General features: G+C 44.8%; 1 protein-coding gene across 2 annotated transcripts; it reads right to left on the reverse strand.

The window, feature by feature from the left end:
* Positions 1-702: 702 nt before the first annotated feature.
* Zkscan1 (zinc finger with KRAB and SCAN domains 1) lies at positions 703-15,123 on the reverse strand. Of its 2 annotated transcripts, XM_069989357.1 has the most exons (4): positions 14,973-15,123; positions 11,917-12,008; positions 11,534-11,660; positions 703-8,260 (listed from the first exon to the last, which is right to left on the reverse strand). In XM_069989357.1, exons 1-4 carry the CDS (start codon positions 15,097-15,099, stop codon positions 7,368-7,370), a joined length of 1,239 nt encoding a protein of 412 aa, XP_069845458.1. In that variant the 5' UTR covers positions 15,100-15,123; the 3' UTR covers positions 703-7,367. The 2 variants fall into 2 exon arrangements, with proteins under 2 accessions (XP_069845458.1, XP_069845459.1); XM_069989358.1 differs by lacking the exons at positions 11,534-11,660; positions 11,917-12,008 and having other exon boundaries at positions 14,973-15,120.
* Between the last annotated feature and the right edge of the window lie 229 nt (positions 15,124-15,352).

Below are 15,352 nucleotides of genomic sequence, written 5' to 3' on the forward strand. Positions count from 1 at the left end.
CACTGTGGCTCAAGTGGTAGAGTGCTAGCCTTGAGCTGAAGAGCTGAGGGACAGCACTCAGGCCCAGAGTTCAGGCCCCACGACTGGACCCCCCCCCCCAAAAAAAAAGGGAGACTGAAGGGGGGACAAAATGATTTGGCTGTGGTAGCTCTAGGAGTCTGGGAGATTCTTGGATCAGGAGCCAGGATTACAACAGACCAATATTGTTCAGCTAGGGGCCAAGGTAAGAATTGAGGTGGCTTAAAATTATAGGTCATGTCTGTCTTTTTCAGTGTTCAGGTCCAGCCCCCCTCCCTCCCCACCCCTGGGGGTAGGGTTTGAACTCAAGGCCTGAGTGCTGTCCCTGTTTTTTGCTAGGATTCTACCACTTAACCTTGCTCCACTTCCAGCCCTTTTAGGAGATACTTAATTGGAGATGAGTCTTGTGGACTTTCTTGGCCAGGCTGGCTTTGAACTGTGATCCTCAGATTTTAGCCTCCTGAGTTGGCCCAAGTTGGTAGTTGTACTTTCTGAACTGCCAGCCCCACATCTCTCTTCAGGGCCCAACACATGCTTTGTTTCTGTATTTCCTTTGTCTGTTTCTTTCTCCCACCCTTAAACACTGTACCCTCAGGACAGAGGCCAGTATCAAACCAACACTGTCACACCCATGAACCACTTAAACCAGTAATAAGGGGCAAAAAGATAACCTTCCACACATGCCACCTTTTATTCATCTCTTTATTCTACCGGCCCTGAAAGTGAGCAGAGCAGGGCTGAGTGTTTACTTAAGGAGACCAAAACCCAGGTGTAGAGGAAACCAGACCAAATGGCACCTCTGTTTGGGATTTTGAAATAGGGCAAATACATCAATTATTTAAATACGACAAAATAAAAACATAACATTGAATTTTGTGTGAGAATGTTGTGACTAACAGCGCTCCGTCAACTTTAGGTTTTTCTTACTCTATGAGCTTGATGAATTTATATGACCAAAGGCGACAAAAACCAGGTCCAAATGTTGCCACCTAGAGATACTTTATTACCATGACCCAGAAGAAAATGGCAAAGTATATAAACTCCCACAACTGCTTCCCCAAACACTGCTACTCCAACATTTGTTAGATATCACCAGCATTAGATGAACCACTGACTATAAATTTTATTCTGCTGCCTGAAAAGTTCAGGTCCTGATCAAGGTTCCAAATTCTGGCAAAGTTCTCTAAACTATTCAAATAAACAAAAAGCTACTTTTCCTCTAAGATTTCATTATTTAGTGAAAGAGGCCTTTCTAGAAATGTCAACCTAGATTTTAAATATTATTTAAGTCATTTATTGGCCAGGCACTGATGACTCACACTTTATAATCCTAGCAGCTCACATCCAGAGACCTAAGGATCAAGGTTTGGAGCCAGCCTAGGCAGACAAATCCTCCAGACTTATCTCCAATTAACTAGCAAAAAGCTGCAAGCAGAGGCGTGGCTCAAATGGTACAGTGCCAGCTGAGAGCACAAGGCCCTGAGTTCAAGCCCCAGTACTGGCACATGAGCATGTACGTATACGCACACATAAACACACACACACACACACACACACACACACACACACAAATCATTTACTGAATATCTAACATCTGGACTGGTTAAAATGAAAAATCCAGTTTTTAACAGCAATAAATTAATTCTGTGGGTATACAAAGACAAGCAAGTTTCTTTATTTGGTCTAATTTATTCTAAAAAAAAAAAAGCTGGGAACTGACAAAACAGGACAGATATCTTCTAGTCTACAAATAAAACAAGACAATGCCTGAGTTCACTCTCTATATAGATCTCTAGGCTTATCATGTTGGCCTGGCTGTAATAATCTCTATTTGACTAAAAGTTAATAAAAATACATATGCTCATTTTAAAATAATGATTTTGCTTGCATAACTCACTCTTTACCCTATACTGATACATACCTTTAGATTTTCCTGCATTGATCACAGCTAAGCTTCCTCCTGCCCTTCCGCATCAAGAACCTGCTTTTTGGACAGCATCTCCAAATCCAGCATGCTTTGTCCACCCACACTAGAAACTTGAGGCTGTGGAAGGCTGTTGTCCATCTGAGGTGCAGTAGAAGGAAAATAAGCACTAAACCCAACACATCCCCAAGTTTGCCTTCTCTTCCTTCCTCCCTCAGGCCTCTTCCCTTCCCATACACCTGACCTTGTTGGGAAACCGTGACCTTGACTCAGGACCTCAGCAGCTGGCTGGCTCCTCCCCTGGCCCAAAGGAATAGTAAAGCCTAACCGGAAAATGGAATGGAATGCAGGTTTCAGGGCTGCCTCTTTCTCACTGCTTCAAGTGTAGTCTTTTAGTAAATGGAGATAGGACAATCTCCAAGATTTCAAAAAAGGAGAGAATGGGGGTTTCTAAACTCTGGTGAGACCAGAGTTCAGACGTTTCCTAATACCTACTCTCTCTTTTCTGTTCAGAATTAACAGAGCAAAACACAAGATTAGTGGTGTCCACTAGAGGAACAAAGGCCGATGAGGTGAAAGCAAGTTCTCAGGTTAAGACATTCTGCAATTATGAGATGACCAAAGTATTTCCCGAACTTTCCTTTGACTTGCAGAACTGGAGATGGCTTATCTCCTTGTAACTTCAAGTTTGCTTTACAGAGCTTTGAAAAGTAAAACCCATCATTTCATTGTCAGCTATAATAAAAAAAAAAAAAACATTCATCTGAATAGCAAAATAAGTAGGTGCTTTTAGGGGGGGAAAAAGCCCCTCTCCAACAGTTATGTTTTTTAAAAAATTAAATTCTCCAGTAGTAGTTGAAAGAAAAATCCACCCTGACTTCTAAAGAAGCTATTTATACAATTTGCTTTCCTACTTCTCTATTTCACTTCATCTGTGTTCCTTTATCAGCACCCTCAAGTATTTCTGAGCAGCTGCAAAGAGCAGGATACAGAGATGGCTCCTCTGGCAAGTAGCTGCCGTCTGACTCACACATCCACCTCACGAGGATGGCACAATGAGTGTGGGTAAAGCGGTCCCTGTGCCTAAGGAACAGAGATGACCAACTCTACAATTTAAAAAAAAATAAAGAGAAATAAAGAAACAACTATGAATCTTTGCCACCCCTCCTTCCTCCTGGTCAGCCATCAGGGAAGGGGTGGAGCAGCAAAGCCCCCAGGAGCACAGCTTGAGGGGTACCTCAAAGGCTCCCCAGAGGACCTCTCCAGAGTGCCCCTAAGGGATGTCTCTGGGTCGAAGTCTAGTTCACAGCCCAAGTTTACTAAGCAAGAGGATTTACAACTTGGCGGGAAAGCAGGGTGGTAATGGTTGACAGAATGTGGTTGGTCGGGCTAAGTGGTCCCACAGCTGTTCCAGTACATTTTCTATTCTCCACAGAGCGTGTGCAGCAGCTCAGGTCAACGTCCTGGTTTGGAAGAAAAAACTTGAAGAGACTCCAGGTGCTTCCGGAAAAGATTCTACTTCGGTGCCTCAGGAAACTCTCTCGTGAATTTCCCCACCTCTATTCTTGGTTCAGTAAAGCACCAAGCTGTGGTGATTGTTTTCATCTCCTCTCCCCTCCTCCTTCCCAGTTCTTCTAGATTTTTTTTTGTGTCTATAATCACATTGATTTCTTCACTCCACAGATTTCATTGGTTGGAGTGATGGGTTCGGTCAAATAGATTTAAAATACATTATCTGTTTACAGGTAATATACAGGATGACAGAGGTGGGAAGTACAAAACACACACACAGAGATTATGGTTCATACAAAATATGTTTAAGTACTAGACATTTGCAGTCTCAGAAAGAAGTTGTACAATTTTTGCTATTTCTTCAGCATCTCCCTACATTTTATTCTGTGGATCCTGGATTTGAGTTTGAGTTCCGGTGTATCCCAATGAGAACAGGGACACAACAAAAAATTCATTTTCTGTCCAAAGCATTGAGTGCTAAGCTTGAAAGTTCTAACATATTAACCAGGTTTATTTACAGTGAAGGTTTCTTCTGATGCTGTGGGTCAAGATGTGATTAAAGGCTTTGCCATATTCAAAGAGGTTTCCTTTATGGAATAAATTCTCTAGTGCCTACAAGGCATGGAGCAAATGTATCAGTCTTTCCACACATTTGGCAGTTTCACATCTGTGCCTTTAATAGGAAGTGCCTTATATCTATGCTTAGCCTTGCCTGCCAGGCTGGAGTAGAAACATTTACTCCAGGACCTGAAGAATTTGACTTCTCTTCTTTGCAAGGTTAAAGTGTGTATTTATAAACTCTTTAAAAAGTTCCACTAGGTCAACTAGCATACTAATGATTAACTTTAGACTTTTAACAGATGTCAGCCAGTTCTGAACTTCTGAATGAGTATCCTGAGCTAGGTAACATGTTGGCATTTTTGACTGTGACCCAGTGACTTTCTGCACTAGGCAATGAATGAGCTGCAGATAGTTTGTGACCAGCTGGAGCCTGCTTTCCTCAGAAAACATACTTTCTGCCAAGTGTTGATGGCTCATGCCTACAATGCAAGCTATTTGGGAGACTGAGATCTGAGGATTGTCATTCGAAGACAGCCAGGGCAGGAGTCTGAGACTCATCTCCAATTAACCAGTGAAAAAAGCAGGAAGTCGAGCTGTGGCTCAAATGGTAGAGCAATAGCCTTGATCAGAAAAGCTCAGGGAGAGCGCCCAGGCCCTGAGTTCAAGCCCCATGATGGGTGCACGCACACACGCACACGCATGCAGATGTGCACACACTCACTCACACACACACACACACACACACACACACACACACACACCCCTTCAAACTGCAGCCTCCAGGTTGTGTCTGCAGAATACCTAAAGCAATCCCAGTGACTAGCCAGGTCAGTAAGGTGTTCTGATCAAAGGAGAATCAAATACAATGGCAAGGGCCATATTTCAGTTCAACTAAAACCCAGCCCCCAAATGTTGGGTGAATTATGCATATACTTGTGACTTAAAAAAATCCAATATGGAACTGTCCCCAGTCCTTTTCAAGAACAGAGTCAGGGCTGGGAAGGTGGCTCGTGGTAGAGTGCTTGCCTTGCATGCCTGAGACCCTGGGTTCAATTCCTCAGCAAAAAGAAAAAAGCCGGAAGTGGCGCTGTGGCTCAAGTGGTAGAGCGCTAGCCTTGAGCTGAAGAGCTGAGGGACAGCGCCCAGGCCCAGAGTTCAGGCCCCATGACCGGACCCCCCCCCCCAAAAAAAAGGAACAGAGTCAGTGTTGGGGTGGGTTCCTGGAGCTGGCCACCCTGCTTTCAGTCATGTTTTTCTTTTAAACACACCAGCAATCTTATATTCAACCACCACTGTGGCTCACCAAGGGAAATCCTTAATGTATTTCACTAGAGAAGGTGATTATGTTCTCTTCCGCAATATCTCTTCTGTTTTGCAGAAGTTGAAACTGGCTGACTCACGATGAAGTTCCCCCAGGCACTGACTCACGATGAAGTTCCCCCAGGCACTGACTCACGATGAAGTTCCCCCAGGCAACAATGAAGAAACTACACAGAAGCTATAAAGTAGCTGTGGTTAGTCCAAGTATGAAAGCCAAAGAGAGGCTAAATATGATGGCTGTGTAGAATTGTGGTTTAGTCTGATGCCACATGGGCCCCCATGTTGTCCTGTGAACTTCTGCTGTTGGTGAGCAAAGGACTGAAGAATGGAGGGAAATCTCATACTGTACGTGGGGGTGGAGGGAGGTGTTTGTGCCAATAGTCTCCAGGTGTGTTTCTAGGTATCTGCAGGGCTGTGACATGACAACCACCTCAAAGCTATTAGGAACAGAGCCTTCTCTATCGCTGAGCCCTTGACACCTACCTGCAAGGCCTATGACACAGTTTCCTGTGTGAGTGATGGTCCCTGACATCTTGTAGGGGGCACCCTGCATCCTCCTGTAGAGAGGATGGGAAAGACTCAAGTTCCCTAAACTTACCTCAGTCTTAGAGTGCTATCTGGCCCTGTGCACTGTCACCTGACACAACCAGTCATGTCTCAATCTGCTGGGGAACTTGCTAAATAAAGCAATGAGGTTCCAGTTATTGATGGCCAATGCCTTTGTAAAGTTTCTGGTGCAGCATGGGAAAATGCTTCTTCCCTAGTTTTCATTTTTCTGAAAAGCATTAAAAAAAAAATCACATCTTCTGAAATAAGTTTTAAGCAACTCTGAAAAAAGTGCCCAATTCATCGCATTTTTTAGCAGCTAAATGAAGAGAATTCTGGTTAAGATCTTTGCCATGGAGATGCCAAAAAATGACCTTAGTCAGTGTTCATATTACTCTTATGATGTCAACATTTCTGACATCCTGTGGTATCAACTCACTGATTCATGTTTAGGAAAAGTCCATACAGGCAGCCAACCACATCTTTTGCATACAGTTAGGACAAAAATAACATGCTTCTGGGTTCCAAAGAGCCTCTAAAAGCTGGATCAGCCACTGTATTTCAGGTACTCAGGATTCACGGGGCTTTATCTTAAGTGCGGAAGTCTTGCTGGAAGTCGAGTCATAAGGAGTGCCTTGTGTTCAGCACTAAGTCCAGTGCTGGGCTGTTTCCTTGACAACCAAAATATTTTGGGGAGTGGGGGGAAGGGAAGGGGTAATGATAAAAACTTCCAATGAAGGATTAAGAGCCAGTGTACAATCAAGTGCTCACTTGTGGAGAAATGCATTCTGGACATGAGGAAGCGTGTTGAGTCACCGCTGCTGTGTGGGCAGAACTGAGGTCCAAGCAGATAGAACCAACTACATGCGGCAGTCCTTTGGAACTGTAGATTGGCGCCCATCTCTCTCTTCCCAGAAGAGACAGAAATCTTTGGTTTGATACTCATCGGCACAGTCCTAGATTTCTACAGCTTTGGCAGGCTACCGGCGATCAGATAATGTAACTAGCCTGAGCAGCATGGCCCAATGTAGTTTTTGTTTTGCTTGTCCCTCTCTTTTTGAAGAAGACACAGGGCATTTGCAGCAAATGGCTCCTTGACCTCAGTGTTCCATGGGCAGGGCCAATTCTGATCTGTCAATTGTATGTTGTGATTGCTGCCGGGGCCCTTCAAAAGTATCCTTGGTGCTGGAAAACTTGACGTTTTACTGTGTGTGCTTATCTTGTGTGGAAATAGCCCCATGGACACACTGGAGTATCTTTACAACCAGCTTTTCCTTGCCAGGGTGTGGCTGCTGCCTACACACGCAAAGTAGACACTTCTGATCTTCACTCAAAGGATCCTTCCGTGCGACTTTGAAACAACAACAACAACAACAACAATCTGTCTAAGCTGTTTTGTTTTTTTGTTTTCTCTTCCATGGGCACACACCTCTGACATAATTTTAGACATGAAAGGGGGAAAATGGCTTGATGACAGATTCTTGTCTTACACGCAACTTTTGAGGAACGCTCCGAATGCATCCAGGGAGGCAGGACTGTACTCGGAGGCACGCTCCCGTGCGTGGATCCTATGATGCAGGGTGAGGGTGGAGCTGCGGGTGAAGGCCTTACCACACTTGGTACATTTGTAGGGCTTTTCTCGGGTGTGAATTCGCCGATGCAAAATCAGGTAGGAGTTTCGGTTGAAGGCTTTGCCGCATTCACTGCACTCGTAGGGTTTCTCGCCCGTGTGGATGCGCTGGTGCTTCGTGAGGTCCGAGCTCTGGCTGAAGGCCTTCCCGCACTCATTGCACTCGTAGGGCTTTTCCCCCGAGTGGATGCGCTGGTGCAGGATGAGGTTGGAGCTGTGACTGAAGGCCTTGCCACACTCGTGACATTCATGGGGCTTCTCTCCTGTGTGGATGCGCTGATGCAGGACAAGGTTCGAGTTGAGACTGAAGGCTTTCCCGCACTCGCCACACTCGTAGGGCTTTTCTCCTGTGTGGATGATTTTGTGGCGGATAAGGCTGGAGCTTCGGGTGAAGCATTTCCCGCACTCATCACACCTGTGGGCCTTTGCCCCTGGCGGGACATCTTCGGGGGTCTGAAAGTTGGAACTCAGGCTGAAACTTCTTCCCAGCGCTTTGCCCTTCTCCCGGGGGCCCCTTTCTCCCATGCTGGCCTTCTTCTCCTTGGCTGTAGCCAGCCCGCTTTCTCTCTTCTCTTTGCCCGTTTTGTCCTCGGGGTTTCTCTGCTGCCTTTCGACAACTCTGCCCTGATGTTCACGTTTCTCTCCGAACTCTTTCTGGGGTCTTCCTACGGTGTCCCCCTGTACCATGGAGTTTTCTGTGACTTCACTCTTGTATGTTGACTCCTCATTGTCAGTCCTGTTTTCACAGCCTGAGAACAATAAACAGTAAAACAACAAAAATCTTTGCCTAGGAGGCTGACATCCTGCTAGGCAGGAAACGCTGAGAGACTCCTATCTCCAATGAACCACCAGAAAACTGGAAGTGGAGCTGTGGCTCAGAGTGGCAGAGCACACCCATGGTTCACACCTGTAATCCTAGCTACTATCAGGAGGCCGATATCTAAGGATTGTAGGTCAAAGCCAGCCCAGGCAGGAAAGGCCGTGAGACTCTTCTAATAAACCACTCAGAAAACCAGAAGTGGTGCTGTGGCTAAAGTGATAGAGTGCTAGCCTTGAGCTGAAGAGCTGAGGGACAGCACCCAGGCCAAGTTTAAGCCCCATGACTACCACCACCACCAACAAAAAAGTGGCAGAGCACTAGCTTTGAGCAAAAAAGCTCAAGAACCCAGGTTCTGAGTTCAAGCCCTATGACCTACAAAAAAATAAAAAACAAAAACAAAAACAAAAAGACTGCCCTTTGTGTACGTACATTAACCGAGTGACTTTATTTTCCAAGAAGCTTCTATATGACTGCAAAATGACTTCATAGTACTCATCAAAGACAAAAAAAACCCAAGGGAAAAAATTGGGCCAATGATGAGTGGATCTGGGATGGAGTTAGAAAATGGGAAGGCTGGTCAACAGAGTAGCAGGAAGGAGAAATAACAGCAGAAGGTATGTGGGAAGGATGTGAATTATCAGGCATGGTAGGGAAAGAGCAGAGAATCAGTTAAGAAGGGACTGCCAGGTGCTAGGGGCTCATACCTATCATAGCTACTCAGAAGGCTGAGATTTGAGGATCATGGTTTAAAGCCAACCCAGGCAGGAAAGCCCATGACACTTTTTCTTTTTTGGTTAGTTGTGGGGCTTGAACTCTAGGCCTAGATGCTGTCCCTCAGTTTTTTAGCTCAAGGCAAGCACTATACCATTTGAGCCACAGTGCCACTTCCAGCCTTTTCTGTTTATGTGGTGCTGAGGAATCGAACCCAGGGCCTTATGCATGCAAGGCAAGTGGTAACTGAGCTACCTTCCCAGCCCAACACTCTTTAATGGTCAAAAAAGCTGAAATCGGAGCTGTGGCAAAAAATCTCAGGTACAGCACCCAGGCCTAGGACTGGCACCAAAAAAACAAAACAAAACAAAACAGAATGAAGGGACATGTAGTATCACAAACCTATTATATGGTCAATAGATAACTAACATATATTCAAAGAGTCTTATTTCATATACACTAAATGGTTGTTAAGTTTAAAAAAAGTAAACAGGTCAGTACCAGTGGCTCATGCCTGTAATCCTAGCTACTTAGGAGGCTGAGATCTGAGGATCACAGTTCAAAGCCAGCCCAGGCAGGAAAGTCCATGAGACTCTTATCTCCAATAAACCACCAGAAAATCATAAGTGGTGCTGTGGCTCAAGTGGTAGAGTGCTAGCCTTGAGCTGAAGAGCTGAGAACTGTCCCTCAGCTCTTCAGGCCCAGGCCCAGAGTTCAAGCCCCACGACCGACAAAAAACAAAAACAAAGTAAACAGGGCTGGACTGGAAGTGTGGCTTAAGTGGCACAATACAAGCCTGGTTCAAAGCCCAGTACAACTCTTCCTCCCGACTCCAAAAAAAAACAAAAGGCAGGTCGGAACAGCCGCAGAGACCTAGACTTGAGTGACAGACACAGGGTCAAAGAGCTGGTAATATAACTAAAGGCATTCATTAGGGATGTAACTAAAGCCTTCACTATGAGCGTGGAGAATAGCAGAGAGAAAAGGATGTGAAAACACTTTCAGAAGTGATCCATGGAGAGAAATGAAAACATGATTCCCGTCCCCCCTTCCCCCCCAGTCCTGGGGCTTGAACTCAGGGATTGGTGCTCAAGGATAGTGCTCTACCACTTGAGCCACAGCACCACTTCCAGCCTTTTCTGTTATGTGGTACTGAGGAATCGAACCCAGTGCATGCTAGGCAAGCACTCTACCACTAAGCCACATTCCCAGCCCAAAAATGTGATTTTCCAAACATACCACTGAGCCCTCATTTTAGGTGTTGACGGTGTACTGCTATGTATGATTTTCGGTGCTGACGGTGTACTGCTATGTATGATTTTCGGTGCTGACAGTATACTGCTATGTATGGTTTTCGGTGCTGACAGTATACTGCTATGCATGATGCACACCACCTGTGCTCTTATGGGAAGACCAAAACACTGTTTCATTTCTGTTCTACTTGTCTAGAAAAAACAAAAACAAAGCTACCTGGCCTTAAGAGAGCTCTGCAAGAGGTTGCACGTGATCCTGCCAGGCCCCTGAGTATCAGGATTGGAGTTGCCGAGGAATATTGAACCCCAACTTTCATGACGACATCACCAAAGGCTCAACAGTTGCAAGGAGGGGGGACCTGGTCTACTTCTCAATTCTAATTCACAGTCCTTCTCTATCGGGCCAGTTTTAAGAGTCTTCTTTCTCTCTTTTTATTCCCTTTTAAGTTATGAGAGTTAGTAATAGCTTATAAACACAGATGCATTCTTTGCCTTAACTTCCACCTAAATACTTAAAGAGCTAAATACTTAAAGAGATTACAGACACATTTATATCTAGGATTCCAAACAAAATCTGAGTTCCTTTAGTAATGTCATTTCTTCGCATCACCCTGTTATCTTCCCTCCCCCATCCTCCTGAGCAGAAGTACTGCTGTCACTGAACATGTGTAAGGATGTGGTGGTGATACTGTCTCCTAGGGGCTAAGACCTAGCAAAGGTTCAGGTGGTGGTATCAGCTGGGTAGGCCACTGAAGCCTCTTGAGCTTCTTCATTCTCACCTCTCAGGACCCAGAGCACTTCAGGAAAGATCACTATTAAGTGTGGAAACTGGGAACTGACCCGATGTGAAGCTCAAGTACAAGTCTATAGAATATCAGAGAGCTGTAGCAGCGCTCATCCAGGATGGAAGAAGAGAAGATGCCCCTGTGGAAAGATGCCTAACAGGTTCAGGGACAGCAGGATGGCATGTGATAGATAATCAGGTCACCTGGCCATCTTCAACAGGAAAGCAGCTCTCCTGACATGGGTACAGAGGTATCCAGGGGCAGGGAGCAGGGGCAAGACTCAAAGCATAAAGCTTATTTCTGATTTCAGAAAGAATCTGGGAGGCCTGGTACCATGATTCTGGAATTCCAGACAGAGGGAGTCAGTAGTCTTTAAACCCTCACCACTGTGTCCATCACACAACTAGCAGAGGCAAAGCACTCTCATCAGACAAGAACCCTGTGTTGTCTTACCCTGGGAAAACACCTTCCCACAGTTCTCCTGCCTGCTGTCCCTACTGAGAGTCCTCCGAGCCAGCTTCTGACAGCCCCATTCCTCCAGGATGAGGGACACAGCCATGTCCTCGATCTTCACCATTGCCTGAAAACACAGGAGATCCCCACACTCAGTTCTCCTCAAGCTTAGGGATGCCCCACTGCCCCAACTTGAAATCACGAACAAAGCTGATGCTGGGCTACAGGACACTGGGCAAGAAATTGTGACCAGAGCCTGGTGGCTGAGGGGGTTTGTGGTGGAAGGACACCATCCAAGGGGGTGGGTGGGGCTGGTGGAGGCTGCAGGGGGCACTCCAGGAAGGAGCCTGGGGACTTAGGAGGCAGAGGGGCCCATGGCTCACCTGGGAATCTGCTGTCAATAGTGCAGATGCCACCGCCTGGTCTCTGGGACTCCCTTGGGGGTGAGGGGCAGGAACATGGGTGGCAGGGAGAGCTGAGGGAGGAGAAAGGAGCTGTTAAGTCAATCAGCTCTGCCCTGAGCCTCCCTTACAGGAGGGCCCGGCCACTCCCATTCCATCATATGCCCGGCGTTACTGGATGTTTATCCAGAGAGAGCACCGGAGAGCAAGGAGAAGCAGGACTTAGTCTTCCCCAAGACTTCTACTCTTAAATGGGATTCATAGAATCCACAAAACAAAACAATCCTGAAAACCTCTTCGTCTGCCAGGCATTCGTAGCTGACAGCTATTAATTCTAGCCATGCAGGAGGCTGAGGTGTGAAAATTAAAATTTGAAGCCAGCCTGGATAGAGAAATCTGTGAAAATTTTATTTACAATTAACTAGAAAAAAGCCAGAAGTGGAGCTGTGGCTCAAATGGTAGAGCACCAGCCTTGAGCAAAGAATTTAAGGGAGAGCACCAAGGCTCTGAGTTCAAGTCCCAATACTGATACAAAACAAACAAACTACCTGGTCTAACTTCTTGCTTTCTGAGTTATAGTAAGTAGATTTTAGTTTAACATGGAAAAGAGAAACACTTTCTGCTCCCCACACAAGACATAAAAGCCAAAGACTCTAGCTCTTTAAAGAGGAGAAAAGCAAGGTCCCCAAATGGCAAATGATTTGTCTCCTGTCATCCAGTCTGTAATGGCAAGAGTCAGGTCTAGAAGCCAGGCTCCTATTCTCAGCTACAGAATGGGAACATTCAGCTTCAAGTCTAGACCACAGAACAGCACACATGCCCACACCATGAAAAATGGGGTATAGCTTAGAAAGACTGAGGAGGAGGAGGTGTCTGATCTCTTGCTAATTATGTCCTTTCATTTTCTTGCATATTTGGCCACAATAAGATTTGTAAGATATATAAATGGTTTAAATGGTGGTCTGTATAGATGTTTAAAGGTATGATGAAAGATTTCTGTAGTACATCACATGATCACAACAACAACGTGCCATGTACAGATAAAAACATACAAAAAATTAAACTCTGTAATTAACTTAAGCCTCTTTCTCTCGCCTAGCCGAGTATTAGATGTGGAAATGCTATTGGTAGATAAATGATGGTAATGAGTACAAAAGTGTTAAGAGAAATGAATTTGAAACTGAATTATTAAGCCTTGTGACTACTTCCAACTGAGCAATAATAAGAATGATAAAGTCAACTGTACAGAAAGATCCAAGAACCTTCTGAGAGTTAGAAAACACAAAGATGAATAGGATAAAGAGGAATCTGAAGCTGGGTACTGTTGACGTACACCTGTAATCCTAGCTACTCAGGAGACTGAGATCTGGAAGATCTGTTCAAGGCCAGATTGAACAGAAAATACTAGCTGCTAGACTCTATGTCCAAAATAACCAGCAGAACGCAGGCCTGGAGATGAAGCTCACGTGGTAGAATCTCTCTCACAAGCATGAGACCCTGAGGTCAAGCCCCAGTACTCCCCCCTTCACCCCCAAAAGAGAGAGAAAATTGAGAATAAGTATGTATGTGTCTATTCACTCACAAACAATAACAACCACTCTCTCTGCACAAGGTCTCTACAACTGTTTCCCTGGCAACCTGATATATGAATACTTTCTCTAGTTTCCTCTCTAATGTGATGCTCTGTGATGTTTCACATACACCCTGGAAGGCTTTCCAGGAAGCTCCACCATCATCACAGACATACACTCTGATAAAGGACCAGGCTATGAGCAACTTCTTGCAACTCTTCTTGAACACTCTCATTTTTTTTTCCTTTGTGCTAACTTGAACTCAGGGCCTAGACACTATCCCTGAGATTTTTTTTTTTTTCCCTTAAGGATAGCACTCTACCAACTGAACCATAACCCCACGTTCAGCTTTTTGGTGGTTAACTGGAGATTAGAATTCTCATGGACTTTTCTGCCTGGGCTGGCTCTGAATCATGATCCTCAGATCTCAGCCTCCTGAGTTGTTAGGATTATAGGCATGAGCCACTGGTGTCTGGCACTCTTTCTCATTTTCTTTTAGTCCTTGTTTGTACTGACATTCTGTGCAGTTAGTCTGACTTTGAACTTGGAAAAAATACAAGTAAAATAGGTATTTATTCATATGACTCTGAGCTGTTATTTTCTTCAACCAATATTTTTAAAATTTTATTACCACTGTTGGAAAAATTTGAAAATAGCCTAGAAAAGAGTAATGTAATACAAAAAAATTTTTTTTATCTTTCTTGTTATACAAAATTCTTATAGTATTTAAATAAAGTGGATTCTTAAAAAGATTCACAAACCTGGGGCTGGGAAGGTGGCTCAGTGGTAGAGCGCTTGCCTTGCATGCATGAGGCCCTGGGTTCGATTCCCCAGCACCACATAAGCAAAAAGAAAAAAAAGCCGGAAGTGGTGCTGTGGCTCAAGTGGTAGAGCACTAGCCTTGAGCTAAAGAGCTGAGGGACAGCACCCAGGCCCAGAGTTCAGGCCCCATGACCGGACCCCCTCCAAAAAAAAAAAAAAAAAATTCACAAACCTTTTAAAAATGATTTAACACTTATTAAAGTGTTCTAATACCCAAGGATGGAAGTTGGATATGTTGTATACCTATAATCCCAGCACTCAAGAGGCTGAGGCAAGATGATTACAAATTCAGGATCAACCTAAGTTAAATAGTGAGACTTTGTCTTAAAATCAACAACAACAAAAAACAACAACAAACTCACCAGGCTGGAAATAATCTATCATTTATTCCCACCCTCTTCTATCAGGAGATTAAGAGCTACCTGGCCAGCTAACAGATGATGTGGAGGCCAATGAGCTCATCTTGTTGTACATAGAGCACTTACTGCCTTACTTATAGCATTCAGCTCTCAAGAGATGCTCTGGGAGTGCAGTTTTCCTAATATTTGGTAATGATAACAATTATGGAGAACAAGAACACGCAGTCCTCTTTCTCACAGGTACTCCCAACCTTGACTTTTTTCCCCACGAGTCCCTGCTTCTTACCTCGGGACTGCAAGAGGCGAGGTTTCCGAGATGAATGCTTGAAATGAGACTGGGTGGCCTCAGGGTGAAGGTCAAAACTTGAGGACTCCTGAACAGGATCCAGAGGCACCATCCCCCGGGCAAGCATCTCAGGCCCATGAACTTGACCTGGGACCTGAGGAAAATCAAAGGTTGATGGATAAATCACTGGTTTTATGTTTTTTTGTTTTTTAAATAGGGGGACAGGTGGAAGAGAGGTGAATTAAGAGTTTAAACTCAGGGCCTTTTGGCAAGCACTCTTGTTTTTTGAAACAGAGTTTTGCTATATAGTCTATGCTACCTTTAAACTCACTATCCTCTGGCCTCAGCTTCCTGAGTACTGGGCTTACAGGTGTGTGCTA

Source organism: Dipodomys merriami, unplaced genomic scaffold (genome assembly GCF_024711535.1).
Source record: "Dipodomys merriami isolate MVZ:Mamm:240054 unplaced genomic scaffold, mDipMer1.0.p SCAF_373, whole genome shotgun sequence".
Classification (NCBI taxonomy): Eukaryota; Metazoa; Chordata; class Mammalia; order Rodentia; family Heteromyidae; genus Dipodomys; species Dipodomys merriami.